General features: G+C 37.2%; 2 protein-coding genes across 2 annotated transcripts in view; one reads left to right on the plus strand and one right to left on the minus strand.

Annotated features, from left to right (window-relative positions):
* Positions 1-7,564, plus strand: part of LOC109079103 (NACHT, LRR and PYD domains-containing protein 12-like) — a 30,026-nt gene extending 22,462 nt beyond the window's left edge. Inside the window, exon 12 of the mRNA XM_042739005.1 lies at positions 7,451-7,564. Within this exon, the coding sequence (XP_042594939.1) occupies positions 7,451-7,490 (40 nt within the window). The 3' untranslated portion in view covers positions 7,491-7,564. The remainder of the gene's footprint in view (positions 1-7,450) is intronic.
* Positions 1,405-25,717, minus strand: LOC109068434 (capZ-interacting protein-like). The gene is made up of 6 exons (XM_042739006.1): positions 25,385-25,717; positions 11,979-12,062; positions 11,666-11,734; positions 11,441-11,509; positions 7,381-7,575; positions 1,405-3,076 (listed from the first exon to the last, which is right to left on the minus strand). Exons 1-6 carry the CDS (start codon positions 25,388-25,390, stop codon positions 2,648-2,650), a joined length of 852 nt encoding a protein of 283 aa, XP_042594940.1. The 5' UTR covers positions 25,391-25,717; the 3' UTR covers positions 1,405-2,647.
* Between the last annotated feature and the right edge of the window lie 20 nt (positions 25,718-25,737).

A 25,737-nucleotide genomic window follows, 5' to 3' on the forward strand; every position in this document is an offset into this window, starting at 1 on the left:
ATTTCCGGTTCATTCGCGAGAAGAATAACAAAGTGCAGTAAACAGTAAAACAGTTTGCACTACAAGCCAGTGTGTTCATAATTAAGATAATACATTAAAATAATATGGTAAGACACACCAGTTTGCAATATCAAGCAGCAAAAAGAGCTGATTTGCACTGGAAGCCAGACACATTCAATTTACAAATGGCCATGACCGCTCTTACGGGAAAAAAAGGTGGATAGGCTATGAGTGTGTATGTTAAATTTATCAAGCCCCTTTTAACCATGTAGTTTTTTTTTCTGCACATGATTAGAATGGACCAGCAGGTGTCCATATAGCGTGCATTCAAAGCCTCGAGAAATGAACAGATTTTCAGCACCTCTAGCTGGAAAGCTTTAAAGCTTCACGAAGCTTCATCTTGTCACCTCTAATGAAAATTTATTCACCTTGTCATCATGTGTCTGGATGAAATCCATAATTGCATCCGCTTAACACAAAAGGGGAGGTTTACAATTTCACAGTGCAATGACAGCCCTGGTTCGCATTACAGAGAGAATGAGGACTGAGGCTGTCAAGCTCCATATGTGTTAAGAAGAATAAAAAAAAAAAATAGAAAGAAAGAGACTGATATTTAAGTACAAATTAATTGACAGTCACTAATAACTCTGTCTCTTCCATTGTTGCCAAACTTCATTCATACTAATTCAAACAGGTTACAACAAGGCAACACGTTGTGCTGAAGTCTTACAAGTACTGGGACCAGTTGCATTAACATAATGTTAAGACTGTGTCTTAAAAGCTACTTTAGTGGTAATCAACCTTAATTTTCAGATTTAAATTAGACCAATCTACTTTTTTGTGTTACTGATTATTAAAAAAAATCATGACCAGTCTTGCAGAAACAAATTAGATGACTAACTTTTAAGACTAGTCTGAGCAGTTTACGCACATGACCCCTGGTCTCTGCAGAGCAGTGATGGGAGTTTCCGGATCAGTGGGTGAGGACAGACCGGAGGGGATTTCTGACTGTTACCTGGTTTGCTCTTGTCACTGTGATAGTTGTGTTTAGGGGTGGGGTCAGTCAGTGACGTCTCGCCTTTGTGTTTTTACATGATCACGTGATCAATTATAGTTGACATTTCGGTATGCTATGTAATAACATTTTGATGGAACCTCGATTCATAACAAGGGGTTTGCATATTTTCACTTTCATTATCAGCAGCTTAAGCATTCTGCAGAATAACTCTTTCTGAGTTCTACAGAGGAAAAGTCAACTGGTTGAGTAAATGATGATTTTCATTTTTGACTTATCTATCCCTTTAAATTTTATCAAAGAAAGCTATGACAAAAGGCCAGATATATTTGTTCAAGATTAACCATTAAAAATGCTTAACCCATAATTACTGTAAAGGAAAACATCTGTTAAGTGTAAATAAAGCTCTTTATTCAGTCTTATATGGGAAGTAAAAGGTCATTGATGCAGTACAGTAGCTTTGCAGTCACAGTGATACATTCCAGGCATTTTAAAGTATCTTTGCATAGCAGCAGTGGAGGAGACTGCTGGTGAATTTGGCTTGCGCAATATCTGCCACTAGTTCTTTGTATTATTTATCTTGTTATTTATAATTTTTCTGCAAGATGTAAAAAAAAAAAAAAATTGCATTTCATTAACCATCAGATAAAGTGCAGTAAGTGACTTGTGATTTGCAACCACACAACCTCTCCACAAACCTCTCAGCTAACTCAATGTCTGCAAACCTAAACACTCAAAATGACTGACAGATAAAGCATTTCTGAAGCATTTACGAAACATTTCTAGCCAACGTTTGGTGTTTACAGAGTCTAGGACTGTCCCAGAGGCATGTCAGATATTTTTTAATTAACTGATAGTCAATAAAAATACACTTATTTCAATGATTTTTGTCATTTTGTAAACTGAATCACATAAATAATCAAGATCAGGTGAAGGTTGAAACTTTTAAAATTGAGAATGCTCTCCAAAGGTGAAAGCTTTCTCATCCTCTGAACAGCAAATAAGAATCCTACATCAGTTTATTTAAAAGCAAAGCAAGCAAGATAAAAGCATATGAATTACTCAGACATATCCTATAGAGTTCGAATAGAAACTCAGGGTTTGATATAATGGATTCATTTTAGTTATAAGATCCCACCTGATCTCTTGATAAAACTTAAATGTTTTTATTTATTTATTTTTATTTTTATTTTTATTATTATTATTATTATTATTACAGTTGGTAAATTTGATTTAAATTAAAAAGGGTGGGGGGGGGTGCAAGGAGATTGTACACAAACATTCAAATTAGATTGTACAAATTCAACACCAATTCTCTAAAACATAAGAGTTACAAATGATAGTGTGTTGAACATACTGTATAACCCTTTGTGTAATATTTGCTTTAGCGATATTAAGTCCATAAATCAACAGTACTAAAAGAGGTTCAATTCTGGCATTCAGACACTGTCCCTCTTCATCTATACTGGAGTCTGTTCTCAATGAGTTCACCTGAACGTTTGTTAGAAACTCCAGTAATTCAACTGTTGTCTGCAATAATCTTCTCACTATTCTAGTTTGCTAAATCAATGCTTATTGGCAAAAAAAATAAAAATAAAAATAAAAATTCTGATAACCATTACCCTTTTACTTCTATTCTGGGTTGTTCTCTGCATCCAGCACTTCCTTGTCCTCTTTCACTTCTGTCCTGTCCTCTTCTGTCTCTTCCTTCTCTTCTTTTTGTGCCTGTTTACAGTCAGAAGGTTCATATCCTCCTTCAGTTACTTCATGCTTGTTTTCTATATCAGTTACTTGGGTCCCCTCATTTTCTTGGGGTACATCTCTGTGCTCTGTCCTGTCTTTTTCCTGTTGTGGGCCATTGGTGGGTTGAGCAGAGTCTATTTTATCTTCTGTATCCTCCTGCGAAGGCCCACCAGTCAATTCCCCTTCATCTCCATTCTGCTGTTGACTATATGGTTCACACGGAGATTCATTTCCTTCATTCCATTTTGCCTCCTCACATGCTGACTTCCTGTGTTGTCGTGTGGGCAGCCGTCGCTTAAAAGACAGCCTAGCTCGACTCTGTGAAGTGAATGCATAAAATCAGACTTGAATTAGATTTGAATTCATACATTAATAAACTATAGACTACAACCGACATATTTACTTTGTTTAACTTACTTAGCTGCAATGCTACAGCTAAGCTGCAATGCTAAACAGCATGCTAATTGGTCAGAACCTCATAAATAAAACACACAGGACAATCAACTCACAACTGATTCTAGGAGAGTTTGGCATTGGCATGAATGAATCATTTACTGAAAAACAAATTTTCACTGTAATCTGAAATTAAGGTGGTGATCCCGGCTGTTTCTATCAATATGGTAATATGGCATTTTAATTATACTGAACTATTTTTATTGATACTTTTAAGTACTAAGTGAAATAAAAGCAAATTTATTAACAATTTTCTTCTTGACTAGTCAACCTGAGCTTGTCGCAGTTCAGTCTAGGACTGGTTCCTGCAGTGGATATTTCCTTCCTATGATGGTTTAGGTGCAAAGATAACCATCGACAACCCACAGCTATTTACAGAATGCAATATTAGAGTACTGCCTACAGCAGTATAGGGTCATTTCTAGCCTTTCATCAAGCCCTCATCAAAAATAAATAAATAAATAAATAAAAAAACTGTCCAACATGTTGATATTTTTGAATGTGGCTATGAACACAACCAGTCAAAAGGTTTTTTTTTTTTTTTAAAGAAGTCTCTTCTGCTCACAAGCCTTCATTTATTTGATCCAAAGTACTGCAAAAACAGTAAAAATTTTAAATATTTTTACTAGAAAAAAACTGCTTTCTATTTTAATGTTAAAATATAATTGATGATTTCAAAGCTGAATTTTTAGCATCATTACTCCAGTCACATGATCCTTCAGAAATCATTCTAGTATTCTGATTTGCTGCTCAAAAAACAAACAAACATACAAAAAACTTATTATTATTATTATTATTATTATTATTATTATTATTATTATTATCATTATTATTATTATTATTATTATTATTATTATTATTATGCTGAGTATTATACAGCTAAGTATATTTTTTCAGGTTTCTTTTTTTTTCAGAAAGTTTAGAAGAACAGCATTTATCTGAAATAGAAATGTTTTGTAACATTATAAATGTCTTTAACTTCACTTTTGATCAATTTAAAGCATCCTTGCTGAATAAAAGTATTAATTTATATACCCCCACCACCCCAATTATTATATATTGATAATAATAATAATAATATATGTTTCTTGAACAGCAAATCAACATGTTAGAATGATTTCTAAAAGATCATGTGACATTATGCAGCATTATTGTTGTTTAAGTCATATCTTAAATCCAGGACAATTTCAGTGGCTATCGGCCAGGTTTCCTCATCATAAGTTTCTCTCCCTTGTGGGGTTCCTCAAGGGTCCATTCTGAGGCCATTACTTTTTAATCTGTACATGCTTCCATTTGTTAATATAATTAGAAAATATAAAATCTCTTTTCATTTCTAGTCTGATGATTCTGAGTTATACGTTCCATTAAAATATAGACATTCTCTGCAGCCTCTTATGGACTGTCTGAAGGACTCTAAAATCTGGATGGCGAATAATTTCCTCAAGCTAAATAATAATAAAAAAAAAAAACTGAGGTGATTGTTTTTGGTCCCTCTAAAACCACAAACTCTATAGTTAGTAACTTAGAGACAGTCTCACTCCATATGTTGTCACATGCAAAAAATGTTGGTGTTATTTTTGACTCTGAGCTTTGCCTTGAAAAACAAATTAGCTCAGCTGTTAAAAACAGCTATTATCATTTGAAAATCATTTTAAGACATAAATCAACACTTTCCTTTCAAGACTTTGAAAAGTTATTCATGCACTTATCACATCATGATCGGACTACTATAATTCCTTATACCTAGGTCTTCCCCATCTTCACTGAATCATTTGCAGATGGTCCAGAATGCAGCAGCCAGATTGTTAACTGGTGCAAAAAAAAAATAAAAATAAAAAATGTGATCATATCACTCCAATTTTAGCGTTGCTCCACTGGCTTCTTGTCTCCTTAAGAATTCAATTCAAAATTTTGTTGATTGTTTTTAAAGCACTTAGTGGACAAGCCCCATCATACATTTCTGATCTTATCTCATTTAATTCTGCTCTTAAGTCCCTCAGATCTGCTAATGTAGCCCTTTTGTATGTCCCATGGTCATGACTTAAGTTTAAAGGTCACAGAGCCTTTGCAGTAGCTGCTCCACAGTTATGGAATCAGTTGCCACTTGACATTAAGTGTGCCCTGTCTATTTTGGTTTTTAAGTCTAAACTTTAAACCCATTTTTACTCTATGGCCTTTCCTGATTTTTAATTTATGGATTAGTATTGTTATCTTGGATACTTATTTGTATTTTATTGTATTTTATTTTATGCTTAACTGTATTTTATGATTGTTTTGTACATCACTTTGGTCAGTGTAAGCTGAATTTAAATGTGCTCTATAAATAAAATTTACTTACTAATGATGCTGAAAAATTAGCTTTGATCAAAGGAATAAATGACATTTTAAAATACATTCAGATAGAAAGCAGTTATTTTAAATAGTAAAAATATTTCACAATACTACTGCTTTTGCTGTATTTTGGATCAAATAAATGCAGGCTTGGTGAGCAGAAGAGAAATCTTTTAAAAAACATTAAAAAGCTTAAGCCTACTGTCCAAAACTTTTGACTTGGGGTGTATATTTATATTTATATTTATATGTATATTTATGTTTATATACCTTAGCAGTACAGAATCAAGTTGCTTCTTTGCTGATAAATAATAAAAGACTATTTTAGTTTCTACAGTGAATTAAACATCATCCTAACATCTCGTTATTTTGTTTCCAGTTCCGTTATTATTTCAGTGTGAGAAATCACTAAAAAGGATTCAGTTAGTGAGTGAACTTTCCAAATTAATTAAACTGAATTGAAACAGATTCAGACCTTTTTGTGAATCCATTCATCAGGCTATATCAAAAGAGTGATTTATTTGCAAATTTCACGACATAAATTTTAATTCTAAACAGCAGCAATGTAGTATATTCGACCCTGCACTACATACCGCCTATTTACTTGATGCAACATGCAATAATATGTATTTCAAAATGTTTTATGTAAGAGAAAATTTTAAATTTACAGCTGGTACTGTATAACTACCAATTCATTCCTCACAATGAAACTAGAAGGTTGAGTTGAGACAAATGCATTGTGGCATATACATTCAATGTAGCATGCTCTGTATGCACAGTATACTGCATAATTTGTCAAATGTACAGTAGTACATTATATTTGCATTCTGGATTTAAAGAACATAGTTCAGCAGCTACGTGTAAAATATAAACAGGCATGTGTTATGGCTGCATTCTCTTGTGAATGCTCTTTGAAGAGGTGCAGAGGGTGAGATGCAGAAGTGGCCTGATTGGATTAGAGTTTGCAAACCCTGTTATTATGTCCTCAGACAGTGCATGGACAGTCTCTATAGGCTTACACAGAGCTTAAGCCAACAATACTGGCTGCACGCAAAGGACGTGCACCTTGATGCTGATATCATTCTGCACACATCAGAGGTTCTCTGAGAAACAGCAAGCCTGTAAAATGTTACTGCTGAACTTAGAGATCATGTTTTGCTATTCACATTGGTCTACAACAAATACAAGTTTTCAGTGATCAGCTGAATTTAAAGTTATTACTCAGAGTCCAAAATATGTGATCACGGCCTTTCCAATAATTATTTATTGATGCAATCCAAAACCTGTTACAATATATACTTAAAAAAATTCCAAGTATCCCACAAACAAATGCACAAATTTTGGTATCTTTTTCACAAAGTGATGTTTTATGCCATTTTTAATGCATATTTTATATTTATATTTTTATATACATTCAAAAAGCATTATGGAGTCCCCAAGGAGACATAGTGATAAAAACAGTTATGAAATGTGGAGAAAAAATCATGTTTCTCTTGCTAAATTATTGCATTACCTAGAGAAATCTTGCATTTTCTCTCCCAATATTTGCATTGTCTCACAATATTTGCAATCGCTTGAAAAAGTAAGTCTTGAAAAAAGCAAATTTTTTACCATCTAAATATATTTTTTACTATTATCATGTCCATGACATTTCCACACTTAGTATAGGATTTTGTGTCAGCCCAATTTATTTAAAGTGTAAATATTTTCTAAGAGACAGGCTTGTGTCTCATTGACATTACAGTAAGTTCCGAAACAAGAGTAAAGCAATGTATTTTAAATGTATTTTGGAAAGTGAGATCCTTTGTATTGCTATTGATATTGACAAACTAACTGACCTTGTTAATGCTGGGCAGTGGAGTACCCTCGACCGGCTGCTCGAAGCTAACCGGCGCCTCTTCTTCACAGGACAGCTGAGTGGGCTGCAGGGTGGAGCTGCAGGGGCTGATGGGACTGGAGGCAGTGGGTGGCTGTTTGGACTCTGGACTTTTGGGAGGGGAGAGCAGGACAGTTGGAGAGAGGGCAAGATTGGCTAAATAGAGAAGGAAAGAATCTGTTATGTACTTGAATAGAGACAAAACTAGTTGACAAATGAAATTGTTTCATGAATAGTGGACGACATAATGCACATTACCATAATGCAACTTACTGATGATGAGATGTACATAAAATTGTGAGAGTTAAATGATTATTTTACTTATTATTAAATATGTATTTAGTGGCACACAGGGCTGTGCATTGTTCAAGATATATAACTGTTGAGCTCAATGCCGGGTTAATAAAAAAATAAAAATAAAAAATTATTTCAGCTAGTTTCTAAGGTTTATTTAGTTTAAGTTATTCTAAAGTAACTTTAAAATTAACTAAAGTTAATAAATCAAAAATAAACAAATACTAATTAATAAAAATGACAAACTAACAAAAATGGCTAAATTACTAAGACTAAAGTAAAAACATAAAAAAATAAATTCAATTTAGAATAACAAAAACTATAATAGTACAGTATATCAATGATAATAACATAAAACTCAGGTTTGAGTTTTGCCTTGGGTCATGTCTTTAACCTGTTCTCCTTCTCTCTCCCACCTCTTTCCTGTCAAAATCACCACTTTCCTATCTACTAAAGACAAAAAGCCAATTAATAAAATAAAAATAAGTAATAAATCAAACTTATTTGACAAAATTATCAAAGAAACATAATCTTTTAATATGGAAATATAAAATGTAATGTTATGCATGTAAATATTATTTTAAAAAGAGAATACAATAAAAAAGACCATAAAAAAATGTATTAAATTTAATAAAACTTATAATGGCAAGCTAATATTTTAGTAAAAATAGAAAATGCAATATACTTAATACGTTAAAATATATAAAATGAATAAAAATACATTAAGTAATTAAAATTAAAATAAAAAAAATAAACAAAAACAACAAATTATAAGTAATTGATGTTTGTAGAATGCTGTCAGAATAAAGAAAAAAAAACTTTTTTAAAAAAATAATTGCTTTTAAATGGCAATTAAAAGACATGTTCCTCAGACCATTCACAGTAATATCTATGTTCTTAAAATTATCTTTACCTTGACTACCTGTGTGTTACCCATGGTTAACCTCTGGCATAGGCTGTTGGACATAGATCAGGCTTAGTTTATATTCCACTGGTTCTGGCTAAGATGAATCTCAACAAACTAAAAAGGCAACAAATCATCTAAATCTTATGAGCACATATTATTATCAGTATGACAGAAATGTATAAAAGGTACATATACCTTTAAGAAAGAAACAGCAAGTTAAAACAACTAAAAATCAATTAAGTTCCTCTTGCACTGTAAAACGAAAGACATTATTCCGAAACTAATATCTCCTACCTGTACAGGAGAGAACACAAAGAGAGAAAAACGGCAACCCTTTTGTCCCATGACTGCCTGATAGCTGCTAAGTCGAGTCTAGTACAGGTCAGCACTCAGCAACTGTGGCTAAGCCATTATCTCATTAGAGTCCTTGCCTGAACCAATTGGAGGAGACAGTCCAGACCTGTCCCTTTTATGAGAAGACGTATCCCACGGACCAATGACAGTTCAAACTAACTAGACACCTCTCATGAGAGATGCTGTGTGGGGTTTAGTTGCATGTATTGGCCACACAGTAGTACTATTTAAACTCTAGGTGGCAGAAAAGTTGCGTTAAAAAACATTGCTTTGTTTGCATATGAATATTGTTTACTGCAAACTGCAGGTTAACACTGCATACTGCCTACTGCTTTAAAGTGTCCAGTTTCACATTTTGTCAGTTTGATAAAATAATGACTAAAGAAGATGATAAAAAATCTTGGTGGATATTATTATATTGAATTCATTGGTTAAAAAAGAAGAACTACATTTACTAACGTATGTATAGTATACACTATGTATACACGACTACTGCATAAATACTAAGAGTATTATCTTAGCATGCCATTCTGAACATCTTAAGCCAGTGGTTCTCAAACCTCTCCATTAAATACCCCCAGCACTGCACATTTTGTATGCCTCCCTATATCTGACACACCCACTTTAGGTCTTGCAATCTCCACTAATGAGCTGATGAGTTGAATCAGGTGTGGTAGATGAGGGAGACATACAAAATGTGCAGGGCTTGGGGGTACTCCAGGACAGGTTCGAGAACCACTGTCTTAAGCCATTGGGTCTTGTTTTTGATATGCCCTTGCAATAGCACATTTTTAACACTAGGTGACAGGAGAGTAGTATAAAAGTAGCAGCAGGTACAACAGGTATACTTGCAAAATTCTATAATATGACTAATATTTTGATGTTCGAAACAGACAATAAGTTGGCCTTTAAAATAACAAAAAAAAAAAGAGGAGTTTCCTATTAAGCATACGCATTTAAAATATATTTGAAACCTCAAACAATTCGCTGGCGCGGCTGATTCAGAAGAGTGTACACCACCTGCGTACAGCCCAGAATTGCCAAAATGGAGCTACAGTGATTTGGAGAGACACAGAGGAGAGGAATTGTTGAATAAAGTCGTTATTTTTGTTTTCTTCATGTACAAAAAGTATTCTTGTTGCTTCATAACGTTACAGTTGAATCACTGATGGCAGATGGACTATTCTGATGATGCTTTTCATACTTTCCTGGACCTTGACAGTGTAATTTACTTGGCAGTGTAAGGGACAGTCTCAAGTTTTCATTCAAAATATCTTAAATTGTGTTCCGAAGACGAACGAATCTTTTATGGGTTTTGGGACGACATGGGGCTAAGTGATTAATGCCAAAATTTTCATTTTGCAGTGGAGTAACCCTTTAAACACCAGAATCACACACCAAATCTGCAAAACCATACACTAATTGTTGGCCTTTGACTTTTTGCAAAACAAAACACACAATTCATTATGTAACACACAAATCTAACAGGAAGTATCTTGATTTGCTGTTTCAAACACAACCAAAATCAAAATGCCAAACTAATTCATCAGTCCCTTACACTAATTCCTCACATGTGCAAACACTCATTGCTTTACTTAACACCAACCAATTATGGCTTTAGAATAGGTCTATAACTACACAACTACGCATGGTTGATGTATTTCTTTTATTTTGTATTGTAATACTGTATTCACTACCATAAATGCTTACAGTAAGAAAAGTTTGGTTTCAATCTTACTTTCGTGTTTATTATTTTATTTAACATCTCTCTGCCAATTACTTTCTATATTGTACAGAAATGTACATAGGAGCTCATAAAAGAAGAGCTTTAGGTTTTGAATAACTGTGTGTGTGTGTGTGTGTGTGTGTGTGTGTGTGTGTGTGTGTGTGTGTGTGTGTGTGTGTGTGTGTGTGTGTGTGTGTGTGTGTGTGTGTGTGTGTGTGTGTGTGTGTGTGAAATATCCAAAAATCTAATATTATGGTAAAGGTATTTTCAACATAAGACAAATGTTTGCTTTTGAGATGTTTTTGATATTTTTAATGCAGTGCTCCATTTTGCAAGAGATGTGAGGCATTTTGTGTGTGCAGTTTTAAAAAGAGGCAAAGTTTGAAAAATTTAAGCAGTTGAAAAAAAAATAACTCATTAGCTCCCTTTGTTCATTTCCTTCATCTGGTATTGTGTTACTACACTTTGGTTGATCTCTTTGTGGATTAATTAAAGTCTGTTTGGACTCATCGTTGTCTTCTTAATGTTTAGCAATGTGTCAGTTACATGCAAGTTACTTCTTAATTACATATTTCAGCAAATAGTTTGATGAGAAAAACTGGTTTCCTTTTACCTGAATAAAAGTTAACTTCGGAAATATGTGAAATTGATAAGCAACCTTGGTGAAGATGGTGAAAACTTGTGCAAATAGCTGGCTGAAACTAAAATCTTGTGTGAAGCGGATAATCAAGGAAATCTCACCTGTAGTTTTTCAATGAAGGGTGAACTCTTTATCTTCATCTTAGGAGGATAAGGGCAGACAGACGACTTCTGCAACAGAAAAATAAGTGACTTCAAAGACATTTGAGATGAGACCATTTTACATGGATTCCTGGCATTAAGATATCACAAGGTGTTTTAACATTCATCATCTATTGATATTTATAACTCAATTAGTAACAAATGTGTCAGTGGTAACATGCTCACCTCTTCATGTTCTTCATCTTTTTGGTTGTTTATCACCAGAGAACATGGGGGTCTTCTCACAGATATCACCTGCAATTCAGAACCATACTGTAAGCTAAAATACATTAGTACAAGTGGGTCTGAAAATAGAAAATGTCAGTAGACTTTGTAACTGACTCAGTTAATTTGTAGACCAACACTGACACATTGCTTCAGAATTATTTCTCAAGGATTTTTGAACCATTTAATGTTATCGATATATAAATAAAACCAAATGTAATTTTAAATAGGAACAACCAAGAGACAAACAGAAAGATGTCAGATGTTCCACTACCTCCATGTTTCCTGGCATTGGCAGTGCATGACCTTTGAGTTTTCCAGCCAGCTGAGCTACTGACAGCTTGACTGGTGTTTCCTCCTGCAAGCAGAAAAGCAGAAACTGTTTGTTTCACTTAAACTGATAGATATTCTTTGCTGATGGACCACAGTATCCTGATCTCACTTTACTGACACAGAATCCCACAGGGCCTGTAGTGAAGCTCAGACCACCAAACACAAGTGAGGAAGCTTGCTGGAGGAAAGTGCACACCCTACTGCTCATTTTACACTTGGGATTCTTTTTCGGGCCCATTACATAAGACAAGCATGATGCAATAATGGGATCAAAATTCAGCATGTGCTTGTTTTTACTAGACATGTTTTCTTACTTAAGAACAACTGGAAAATGAAAGACCTTTCAAAACTAAGAAATGGTGACATCAGAACCACAAAGAGAGGCTGGCTATACTTGGAAGAGCACATTACCGCTCTATTTTTGTATGCATTTTTAGTATGCATACTGTGTGTATCTGAATGTATCAATTAGCTGTGATTTCTATTACATCATCTGATAATTTCATGTTTTAATCAGACTGGCAAGATTTTTGTTTTTCACAAAACAACCAGAGACCAGAGTTTGAATCCAGGATTTGATTCAAATTTCCATTTCCACTCTCCCTCTCTCTCCCTCCAACTTTCTTTGAGTTCTCCAATGTCTTATATAATAAAGGCAAAAGTATGTGTAAATTTTACATAAATTAAATTTTATTGGCCTATATCATTTATTTATCAGCTTTATATCATTCATCAGCTACACTGCTCTCTGGTATTGAAGCTTGTTTCCACCTCAAAGTAAAAAAAGAAATAAAAAAGAATATTGTGAGATAAAGTTTAACGTGTTGAATTGTCAACTGTGTTGATAACAACAAATTTGTGTGACGAAGACATCAAGATTCAAGAATGTTTTTTTTTTGCTTTGTTTTTTTTATTCGTCACATACACAATTATATAGAGCATATATAACCAGCAGTGAAATGTGAGTAAGGTCCGCTCCATGGACAGTGCAATTATTAAAGAATACAACACATATGAAAATATACATAAATACAGCTATGAAAGAATTAAATAAAAGTAAACAATAAAAATATAAGAATAAAATATAAAAAAGATGGACGAATAGACGAATAGATGAATACACTGGATCATTGCTACACTCAGTTTAAGAATGCCTACAAAGCTTAAACATTAAACATCAAGTCATATTTATGAGAATAAAGTTGCAATTTTGAGATATAAAGTAACTAGTATGATATAAAAATTTGTGAATGAGCGATATAACTGTATTTGTGAGAAAAAAAAAGTTGAATTTGGGAGATATTAATTTGTTTTTGAAAGTAATAAAGTCACAATTGTGCGATATAAAACCAAAATTATAAGAAAGAAGTTGCAATTGTGAGATCTAAAATCACACAAATCATATAAATTTGTGAACAAAAGATATAAGATTGCAGTTAGAGACAAAAAAAGTTGAATTTGTGATATATAAATTTGTTATTGAAGGATAGAGTGTCGCAACTGTGAGAAAAAAATGCAATTGTTAGATATAAATTTACAATTAGGATATTTCATTTATATAAAAATTATAAAATTATATATTTGTGATTGAGAAAATATGACTTTGTAACTGAGAGATATAAAGTTCCAGTTATGAAAAAAAAAGTTGTCAGATATGTCAGATTTGTCAGAATTTGTTAATAAGAAATACAACGTCACAATTGTGAGATATACTTTGTAGTGTGCAGCACACTAGTTTTATACTCTGGACACAGCTGCTGTTTTCCATTGAAGAATAAACATGGGTGTATTCTGAGTTTATCAGCAACACAGCTGACCAGCATCACACTTACTGCCTGGGGGAGTTTATCTCTCTCTCATCACGAGGAATCTATCAGTGTTTCACTGAAAACTGAAGAACATTTTAGAAAAGCATTCGCCATGGCTGAATCTGTGCTGAACATTATCCCAAAGTATGTTTCAATGCCCCAAACACAAGAGTAAGCACTTGTTCTTGGCAAGAACTTATCTTACACTTGCCTTTTTCTCTCTATGTGGCTCTGCCAGACTTTGCAAACTGAAATACATCTCTCCAACAACATTCTTCGCAAATCTCCTAAATATACACACTTTCCACACTTTATTTAACTAGATTTCCACACACATGGTGACCCCACTCGCCTTGCTTCCTCCAGCCACAAAAGCACAAACTCTCACTTAATATCACACGCTTTCTGAATACCACTGCACACATTTGTGCTTACAAGCACAGAAAGAAGACGTGTTTCCCCCAATCCACTTCCCTCCATTTCCTGCAGTTCCTCTGCTTCACCCATGATAAGCAGAATTCCCCTGGGACCACCCACCCATTGACTCATTATTTTGGTGCCCATGATTGTTAACTCTTTCCTGTCCCTCGAAAACAAAGCCCCCGTAAATAGGGTAAACTTCACAACAAGGACAACACGGTCAGGAATTTGTCTGTTTTTTAAACCCACCCTTATTTGTATTTTTGGTAAAGAGGGCTTGAGAAGGAATCCCTAGAAAAAAAAACATCACAATGGAGATTTTTGGAATATTTCCCAACATTACCTACATCAGTAAGACAGAGATCGTTTTAACCCTATGTTTGGATAAAAGGCGGGTGGGAATTATGGGCTTGCTTTGGGAGTGGGAGTACAGAAAGCTCTATTTTAGGGTGCTGTGGCCTGAGAAATAAACCGCAGACCGACCTGTGAGGGTCTGGGTCAGTTAAAGTTGAGCAAAACCATGTCAGAAACTTCATGTGCAGTTTGTGGTATGAGACACACTGGTTCAAATTTTGTTGAAGCAGTGTATACAGTAACTGCAAAATGGAATTTCTAATGGAAACAAATTCACTTTCGGGACTGTTTCACAACAGCAGCCTAACAGCAGGTATATGTTGTGCTTCCACACTGATAGTGTTTCTGTTGAGTAACAAAACCCATAAAGAAAACAAAGTTATGTCTAGCTACACAGAGTAGGTTTTTTACAACAATGGCCATAAAACCTTAATCCATTTTAACCAAAAATGACATGATTAAGTGATTTTTATCTTTTTGGGTTAGGTTTTTTTTAAATATGGTATATTTAGTCATTAATATATTTATAAGAGAGAGAGAGAGAGAGATTTTTTGTGTAATAGTTTGATAGTTTTTTTTTATTTATTTTTGTGCACATTATCATTACAACTTTTTTTTTTTTAATTTTAATTTTTTTATGTTTATTTTTCAATTTAGTTCATTTAAAATATATTAACTTAAAATGTAACATTCACTGGTTTACAGTAAATTATAATCAAGTACTTTACATGTGCTTTAGTATGTTAGTCAATACATCAAAATAATTGCACTTCTTTAAAGCACAACAAAAGTTTGAAAGAAAAAAAAACAATGACATAATGTGTTTTAAAGTAAAACTTCTAATTTAATATTATTACAAAATGCACTTATATGAATGTGTTTACAGATGTATAGTCATGATAGTGTACTCTCTTTAAGAACACTTAAGTGGCCTTTTAATTAAACACTACTGTATTATCTGCAAGTATAGGCTTTTAACTGTATCTTTTAGATTTGTAGTAAACTACAAGTGCACATTTAAAGCACCAGTACATATATAGTTTACTAAAGAACCACCAAAGTTCTTAATGAAGATATCAGACTGTAAATCTCTTTTTAGTTCTAACCAAACCTTTATTTACTGTATAAGGGAAAACCACAAAGTTTCCCACAGGGCTGTCTTAAGCAGATGGTTCTCTGACTGGCAAAACTAGCAACTAAATTACAGTCACAAGAGGATCCAACAGCAAAACTGTTCCAGAGACAGCTGAATTTACGGCACCAGAGCACCAGACACAACATGTGTCATATCTCAGATTATCTCCTTCCTTTGGAAAGGCGTAAATTAGTGCGAGAGGATACCACAGAAAAAAACAAAATTGCCTGTTTTTGTCAAATCTGCAGACAATGTATTACAATTTATGCTGTGAATTATCATGACAGCAGTAAACCACTTCAGTCTTTGCATTACAGTGATTTTACCACAGTTTAGCTAAGGGTTTAGCTATTTAGCATGTTCTGTGCTCTATAACTGAGTTACTTCCATTGAGATAAATGCGAATGCTAATGGACCTTTTTCTCCAGATATTATAAACCTGTTTTAAAAGTCCCATTGTAATTCTTTGACAAATCTTTGACTACCATACTTATCATCACACACCACGGTACCACCACAGTACTTTTTGTTACGTCTCTAATCATGTACAAGAAAATTTGACAGCTGACCTCTTGGTACACCTTTGATGCTTCTCTTAAAGAGTCTTTGTCATAGAAGTGAATGCTATCAGTAGACACATGATGCACATGATGCAATTTACTTTAATTCATGTTTTCTGGACACTCATCTCTGAGAATTCAGCCAAGGTTCAAACCTTTTTGGGGTCATGACGATATACACTATATATGAGGTAAAAGGAAAAATATTGAACATAAACTCAAAAAAAAAAAAGTAGGGAAAAAAATTTAAAAAGTCAACTAAGACGCAAATAATATGGTCATTCCACATCTCATTAATATGAGAACAGGCGAGTAAGTCTCCATGTCATCCATTCCAGGAAAACATGATGTGTTTGAATTTTACATCATCGGAAGATCACACTTTTCCACTGCCTTCACCGGCCTTTCAGGCACACAGCTTGTGTTTTCACAAAGGTTCTCTGTGTGCTACATCACTCAAAGGAATGGGAGAAACAGCATATCATGAGGCCTGAAAGGAGGGAACATTGTGACATAGACTAGGGGTGCACAAGGAATTAATACCAATGTTTGACAGTAAAGCAAAATGCAGTAAGACAAGTTGTATAATAGTAAAGATAAGCTGGGCAGGATGTTTATTCTTTATTTATTACACATCTACAGCTTGAAAAAGGATTTTATACAAAGTTTTTGGCTTAAGGTTAGTGTTAAGGACTCTGTACATGTGTGTAGTCCTAAAAGTTAACAAACTAAATTTGCAGATATGAAAATTATTTTTTCTTCCAATAAAAATGATGATGTGTCTGGAACTTTTTCACCCTCACTCAAAACTCACGATCATGTGGATACCTATAATTGATTTGATATCGGCCACAATTTTGCAGAATAAGTATGCATGAATGCACCTTTAGGCAACTGTCATGGAACCTCAAAGGTGATCAGTTTGGAACTCTCTTCAAATAGCAGTTAGAACACTAAGATTTGCAGCTGTTTTTAGTGTTTGATATTGTCACGCTGTCTAGTCGCTGTTTCCCTGGGTGTCCACTAGTGGGCTCACTTCCCCTTAGACACTTCACCGTAGGCACTAGAATTCCTCTAGTCTGGTCCTGTCTTCAAAGTAATTGCACTCCTGTTAATTGCACCAGGTGCAGGCAATCTATTGTCATTAGCCTCCCTATATATTCCTGTCTTTTCCTGTTGTTTGTATGGAGTCTTTACCCTTTGTGTGTCCAGCTTTCTCGTCCCCGAGTTCTTCCTATCTGCTCGTCCTCCGAGTCATCTCGCATTCCGAGTTCCCTTTTCCTGTCCCTTTCATTTGTTTGTTTTGTTTGGACTGTCTTTTTTGGTTTTGACCTTGGATGTATTGACTACGATTTTGGATTTCCCTTAACTAATAAATACCTGCAATTGGATCTCTCGCTCTCCCTGTGTCTCTCTGGTACACGAATCGTCACAGAAAGACTCCATCCAGACAGAGATCCAGCGGTATGTCCATTCATATTTCCTCCCCAGTCACCGAGCGGGTGAGGAATGGATTTGAGGGTACTCGCCTTGTCGTGTTTCGTGGGACCAGGGGAGGTCGCTCAGGAGTGAGTGGTCGAGAGGAGGTCCGGCATCACTCTCCTATATGGCCCCCCGTCGACCTTGAGTTCGGAGGGGAGCCGCCGTCTCTCCATTGTGGATGGAGAGGGGAAAGGAGACGCAAGTCTGCCGAGCCAGCGCCGCTGCACAAGATGGCCGCCAGTCCAGTGCCGCTGCACAAGATGGCCACCAGCCCAGCGCCGCTGCGCAGAATGACCGCCGACCCAGCACCATTGCACAGGATGGCCGCCAATCCAGCACCACGAGGCATGATGGAAGCCAGCCTAACACCACAGCACAAGATGGCCGCCAGCTCAGCGCCACGAGGCAAGATGGACGCCAGGTCAGCGCCACTGCACAAGATGGCCACCAGCCCAGCGCCGCTGCGCAGAATGACCGCCGACCCAGCACCATTGCACAGGATGGCCGCCAATCCAGCACCACGAGGCAAGATGGAAGCCAGCCTAACACCACAGCACAAGATGGCCGCCAGCTCAGCGCCACGAGGCAAGATGGACGCCAGGTCAGCGCCACTGCACAAGATGGCCACCAGCCCAGAGCCACTGCGCAGAATGGCCGCCGGCCCAGCACCACTGCCCATGATGGCCGCAGGTCCGGCGACACTGCACAAGATGGCCGTCAGCCCAGCGCCACGAGGCAAGATGGACGCCAACACAGCGCCACAGCACAAGGTGGTCACCAGCCCAGCGCCACAGCACAAGGTGGTCACCAGCCCAGCGCCACGGTGCAAGATGGCCGCCAGCTCAGCGCCAACGCCCAAGATGGCCGCTGAGGCGTTTTTGGATTATTTCTCCATGCTGTCTAAGATCCTAGAGATTCCCAGGAGTGTTCACATCATGGCTGCTGAGCCAGCACCACAGTACAAGATGGCCACCAGCCCAGCGCCACTGCACAAGGTGGCCGCCAGCCTGGAGCCACTGCAGAGGATGGCAGCTACAGTGGGCCTTCCAGAGTTGAGTCGCCACTGCAGAGGATGGCAGCTACAGTGTAAGGTGCCCGTTGACCCTCCAGAGTCGAGTCAGGTGCCCGTTGACCCTCCAGAGTCGAGTCAGGCTCCTGTTGACCCTCCAAAGTCGAGTCAGGTGCTCATGGACCTTCCGGAGTCAGGGTTAGTCACCGTCGACCTTCCGGAGTCAGGGTTAGTCAGCTGTGGTGTTAGTTGACCGAGTAGAGTCGAGTGTGGTCTTCGAGGACCGAGTCAAGTCACCGGTGATCTTCGAGGACAGAGTCAAGTCACCGGGGTTCTTTATGGGAGAATTCAAGTCACCAGTGATCTTCATGAACAAAGGCAAGTCACCAGTGATCTTCAGGAACAAGGGCAAGTCACCGATGATCTTCATGAACAAATGCAAGTCACCGATGATCTTCATGAGCAGAGTCAAGTCAGCATCGATCTTCTGGAATCCAGTATAAACACCATGGGATTACCAGAGTCTCGTCACTCCTCTGTGGAACTACCAGAGCCTCTCCACGTCTCTGATGAACTACCAGAACCGTTCCACGTCTCTGCTGAACTACCAGAGTCTCTACTCGCCTCTGCGGAACTTCCAGAGACTCGTCGTGTCTCAGTAGATCTCTCTGGGCACCCGACTGTTCCTGTTGTGGCCACGGAGGCTACCATTAACATGTTCATGTTCTATGTTTCAGACTTGCCCAACCAGACTTGTCCTCCTCTTGGTCCGGCCGCACGGATGTGGTGGTCTTCTGCTCCACCCTGGGGGCTTTCTGCATCGACCACAAGGGAGTGGTGGTCGTCTGCTCCGCCCTGGGGGGCATCTGGTTCGACCACACGGACGTGGTGGTCTTCTGTTCCGCCCTGGGGGGCTTCGGCCCTGACCACATGGTTGGGGTGGTCTTCTGTTCCGCCCTGGGGGGCTTCCGCCCTGACCACACGGTTGTGGTGGTCTTCTGCTCTGCCCTGGGGGGCGTCCGTCCTGACCACACGGTTGTGGTGGTCTTCTGCTCCGCCCTGGGGGACTCCGATCTCAACCACAAAGACGTGGTGGTCTTCTGCTCTGCCCTGGGGGGCTTCCGCCCTGACCACACGGTTGTGGTGGTCTTCTGCTCCGCCCTGGGGGGTTTCCGCCCTGACCACATGGTTGTGGTGATCTTCTGCTCCGCCCTGGGGGGCGTCCGTCCTGACCACACGGTTGTGGTGGTCTTCTGCTCTGCCCTGGGGGGCGTCTGGTTCGGTCGCACGGTTGAGGTGGTCTTCTGCTCCGCCCTGGGGGACTCCGATCTCAACCACAAAGACGTGGTGGTCTTCTGCTCCGCCCTGGGGGGCTTCCGCCCTGACCACACGGACGTGGTGGTCTTCTGCTCCGCCCTGGGGGGGCTTCCGCCTTGACCACCTGGTTGTGGTGGTCTTCTGCTCCGCCCTGGGGGGCGTCTGTCCCGACCACACGGTTATGGTGGTCTTCTGCGCCGCCCTGATGGGCATCACGTGATGTCCTTCTTGGACTTGTGTTTTTGTGTTTATTTTTTGTTGTTTTTTTGGTCTGTGTCTTTCTTTCTGTTTCCTCCTATGGACCTGGCCCTCCGTCCCTCCCCCCTGATCCTCCGCCGTTCCACCTCCCTCCTGGGTTTCTTGTCTGTGTCTTTCGTTCCGTTTCCCTCTAAGGACCTGGCCCTCCGTCCCTCCCCCTGATTATCCGCCGGTCCACCACCCTCCTGGACTCCTTGTTTTGTGTTGCACTTCTCTTGTCTCTGTTTCCCCATTTTACCTGGTTGTCTTGTCTCTGTTTCCCCATTCTACCTGGTCCCCTTGTATCTGTTTTACCATTTTATCTGGCCCTCCATTCCTCCCCCTGGTTCTCCGCCGCTCCACCTCCCTCCTGGTCTCTTTGTGTCTTTGGTTTTTCCCTTGGGTTCAGGTGGAGCATCTGGCAGCTGCTCCGTGGAGGAGGGGGTAATGTCACGCTGTCTAGTCGCTGTTTCCCTGGGTGTCCACTAGTGGGCTCACTTCCCCTTAGACACTTCACCGTAGACACTAGAATTCCTCTAGTCTGGTCCTGTCTTCAAAGTAATTGCACTCCTGTTAATTGCACCAGGCGCAGGGCAATCTATTGTCATTAGCCTCCCTATATATTCCTGTCTTTTCCTGTTGTTTGAATGGAGTCTTTACCCTTTGTGTGTCCAGCTTTCTAGTCCCTGAGTTCTTCCTATCTGCTCGTCCTCCGAGTCATCTCGCATTCCGAGTTCCCGTTTTCCTGTCCCTTTCATTTGTTTGTTTTGTTTGGACTGTCTTTTTGGTTTTGACCTTGGATGTATTGACTACGATTTTGGATTTCCCTTAACTAATAAATACCTGCAATTGGATCTCTCGCTCTCCCTGTGTCTCTCTGGTACACGAATCGTCACAGATATTAGCATTTTGTTAAGCTCAAGACACAATACTCTATTTTTAAGTTTTGTTTTGCTTTTATGATTGTTAAAGAATTTGTGAAAATATCTTATATTCATATCAGATCATATATCTAAATTATGACCTATGCTCTCAATGTCAAATGCAGAAATATTAATTAATGCGTTCATGACCTCAAGGTTAGATTATTGTAATGCTTTATTGGGTGGTTGTTCTGCACGCGTAATAAACAAACTCCAGCTGGTCCAAAATGCAGCAGCTAGAGTTCTTACTTGAACCAGTAAGTATGACCATATTAGCACGGTTCTGTCAACACTGCACTGGCTCCCTATTAAACACTGTATAGATTTTAAAATCTTGCTTATTACTTATAAAGCCCTGAGTGGTTTAGCACCTCAGTATTTGAATGAGCTCTTATTGCATTATAGTATTACTGTATATATAGTCCTCCACGTCCACTGCATTCTGAAAACACTGATAATCTGATAATACCTAGAATTTCAAAATCAACTGCGGGCGGCAGATCCTTTTCCTATTTAGCGCCAAAACTCTGGAATAACCTACCTAACATTGTTCGGGTGGCAAACACATTCTGTCAGTTTAAATCTAGATTAAAGACCCATTTCTTAAACCTGGCTTACACATAACACACTAACAGATTTCTAATATTCAAATCTGTTAAAGGATTTTTAGGCTGCATTGATTGGTTCAACAGGAATTGGGAACACTTCCAATAACACACAATGTACTTGCTACTTTGTTAAAAAGTTTTTTTTTTTTTTTGCTTTGTTAAAAAGTTTTTAAAATATTTCTAAAAATGTTTTTACTTTTAGCTATTTTGCGGTATTTATTTACTGAAGGTTTGAGGTGCTTTTGTGGTTTTGGTTGAATGAATGATTGTTTTTTTGTTTCTTTAAGTGATTTGCCAACACCTAGTTTAATGGTGGTTTTAGTGTCATATTTAAAAGTCTCAGTTTGTTTTTCCATCATATTTCTATAATCAATTTTTTTTATTATTATTTAAAACATTTCTCTCAACATTATTTATGCAGTGAATTCATTATTTTTTGAATACCAATTCAAATGCAACTTCTGTGCCACATCCTATGCAAAGTAGTGAATTTATTTGATTGGTAACAGCTCTATACAGTGTCTTATTCTGATTTTGTTTACTGATTAAAATTAAAAATAAGACATTTTTCAGGCTTGAAACGTGGATCTTAATGATGAGTTTGAGTGCTGGTTTGGTCTTGGTCTTGACTCTGTCTCGATTGCTAGGGTATTCTGGGTGACTATGCTAGTGTGTTGATGTATACTGTAGTGTTCTGGGTGATCTTCAGTAATGTCCACATACAGACAATCCCACCTCTGTTAATAATGGACACTGCTATTGTAACTTTTTATTAATTAACAAAATAGACTATAAATTGTAATGCAACCATAATGAATATTCATGGACACAAATGTGCAAACGAGACCATAAATCCACAAGACCTATCTACATAAATGTTGCTCATGGTCCTTATGCCATCCCCTTGTTACTGTATGATTCATTTTCTAGATACACCCCTTGATGTAAGAGCTAGAACACATTATATTATTAACAAATTTACAACTTCAATTTAAATTAATTTCTCTCACAAAGATATTGTATAACATTAAAAGACTCTAAAGTACAGGGCACGACCCCTGGTTACCATACACTTTTATTAAAAGAGCAGCATCAACATTATTCAAAACATCTCCGTTTGTGTTCCACCGAAGAAATAAATATATATGGTTTTGGAATGACATGAGGGTGAAGGAGAATACATATTTACACAATTTACATTTTTGGATAAACTGTTCCTTTAAACTTCTATATATTTCAAATTAAATGATGGGAGCTCTTGTAATAACTGCATTTGTGGCAGTGTGTACTACTTACTGTGACAGCATCCAATAGCACTTGAAATATTGTTGTCTTACTACAATATTACATAATATTTGTGGCCCAAATATCTGGCAAGTCTAGCCTACCTTCTTACAACTTCAGTTACACTGTGTTCTCTTGCCTTCTTCCACAACATTCTCAAGCAGAGGGGACTCCCAGTTTTCTAAGTGTGATGAGATGTGGGATTTTCCTTCTGACTTTCTCACATGGCGTTGCTTTCTGCAGTGATGTGCCTCTAAGGAGTTCTTCTTTTCTCTTTACATTATTCTACTAAGTTGAAGTCATGCCACAAACTAGAGCTTTCTCTCATGAGAATGACCCTCCCTGTGTTTCCCCTCTCAGTCATCCTTCACTCTCTCTCTTCCTCTCACTCATCTATGCAAACTTTCCATTAAAAATGAACACACTGGTGCTTTCCATGTACACTATCACAAATCAAAGGTTTGCACACACCTTCTCATTCTTAATGACTATTTTCTACAATGTAGAATAACAGTAACAATGGAAGCACAAATAGAAGTATAGGAATTCTGTAACCAAACATACATCTATACTCTTAAAATGAAAGGTTATTTATTGGTATTGATGGTTCCATGAAGAACCTTTAACATCCATGGAATCTTTCCATTCCACAAAAGGTCTTTTATAGTAGAAAAAGTTTTTATTAGATTATTTCTATACACTAAGAAAATAATTTTTTAACTCTCTATTTATTTATTTATGTATTTTTATTATTTATTTTTATTGTAGGCCTAATTCACACTCAGTTAATTTCTCTCTCTTTCTGTCCAGTAACTGGAATTAGCAATGAAGGTTTGGGGATGAAAAGAGTTCTACACACAAGAGCATTTTAAGAACAAAAAAAAAAAAAAAAGACAAAGGTCTTGAAATAAAACATCTGAACAATATCTTGAGGTGTGGTAACCATGGTATAATCAGAATAACTGACTTCAGTCTGTTGGATTATTGAAAAATAATGCACAATGGCCTGTCATTATTTATTCTTTACATACATATATGTAATTTTCATGCATTGAGGGCTGTTTTAGTTATCTATTTATTCAAATCATACAGACAAAATCTGTATTTGTCCACAAAACTAATTTCAATCCTTTAAGCAAAAGCAAAAGCAAATATATATATATATATATATATATATATATATATATATATATATATATATATATACACACACACACTTTTGACTGGTAGTCATGTACATTCTGACATGTACATTTTGTGGAAAAGCATACCTCCTCCTTTCACATCCCTTTTAATGACCTTAAGATGAACACCAAGGAAAGAGTTGAATGCTCTTTGATTACACTTGCAGAAGTAACAACCCAACCACCACATGCCACGTGAGGAGCTTTAATGCTTGTGGTTAAGAGAAAAAAATCAATGCTCTTACTTTTCAAACAGAGGAAGATATTCTGCAGACGGCCCTTCCTGCCTTATTTTGTGGTAATCTAGGGTTAAAACAGTCTGAGTAGTCATTTTACCAGCATATGTCTGTTACAGTGTATCTGCTAAGTGTAGCTCACTTCAGCCACTGTTGACTAAATGAGATTTATGGTTACAGATATTTCGGCAGACATATGGGTAAAATTTTAATGATTATGGTAGCACAGCTAACCAAAAAAAAAAAAAAAAAAACTTTCTGTGCTTTCCTTTTTTTATGTTACTAAATACCAGGGGTTGTCATCGGAAGGAGTCTCATAAATTTCTCAATTCCTTAAATTTGTAAAGGCAAGAAAACTAAACTACATTTACAAATATTGTACGAGACTAGACAGGTTATTAAAACACACATGCAGTTTAAAGTGTCATAATAATAAATGTTACATTTTAGCTACTACTATTCTCCAAACACATTTACATTGTTGTTATTAACAGTATTCGAAAAAGTCTAGTCATTTATGAAACTAAGTTGTTAGAAACTATTACCTTAATGTCAATATAAACAAATGTGAGTCAGTAGATTTCAATTTCAATTTAGTCATTTAGCAGATGCTTTTATCCAAAGCGACTCGCAAGGGACTTTTCTCACTGTTAACAAGTCTATTAGAGTCCCATATACATGGATTCATATAGGCTTTTAAATCAAATGTCTTTTTTTTTTTTTTTTTTTTTTTTTTTTTATTGCAGGACATAGAGGCAAAAAGTAATGAATACATAAAACGAGATCATACCTCCATCCTCAAACAGGTTTATCCGCGTTGATCTTCTGTATCCAATCGCAGTATCGAGATGCGTCCCTCTGCTCTACAGACAGCAGCAGCCTTACTTCACTTTCCGTTTGTTTAGTCAGCAACACCCAGATCTGCGAACACTTCAAATCTCAGACGACAAAGGAAGAGAAACTGTGTGATGTTGAGAAGGCAAGTGAGCTGCGCCAAACACAGTGTCCATCTGCGTCTGATCACGATCACCTTACTCTCAGCAAACTCTAAGCCCGGTCAGTTATGAGCCATGAACAATTATGACAAACAGACTGGCTGTGTCACAAAACCTAGTACTCTGCCTTCTTTAACCAGTAGGCTAC

Source organism: Cyprinus carpio, chromosome B15, assembly GCF_018340385.1.
Source record: "Cyprinus carpio isolate SPL01 chromosome B15, ASM1834038v1, whole genome shotgun sequence".
Classification (NCBI taxonomy): Eukaryota; Metazoa; Chordata; class Actinopteri; order Cypriniformes; family Cyprinidae; genus Cyprinus; species Cyprinus carpio.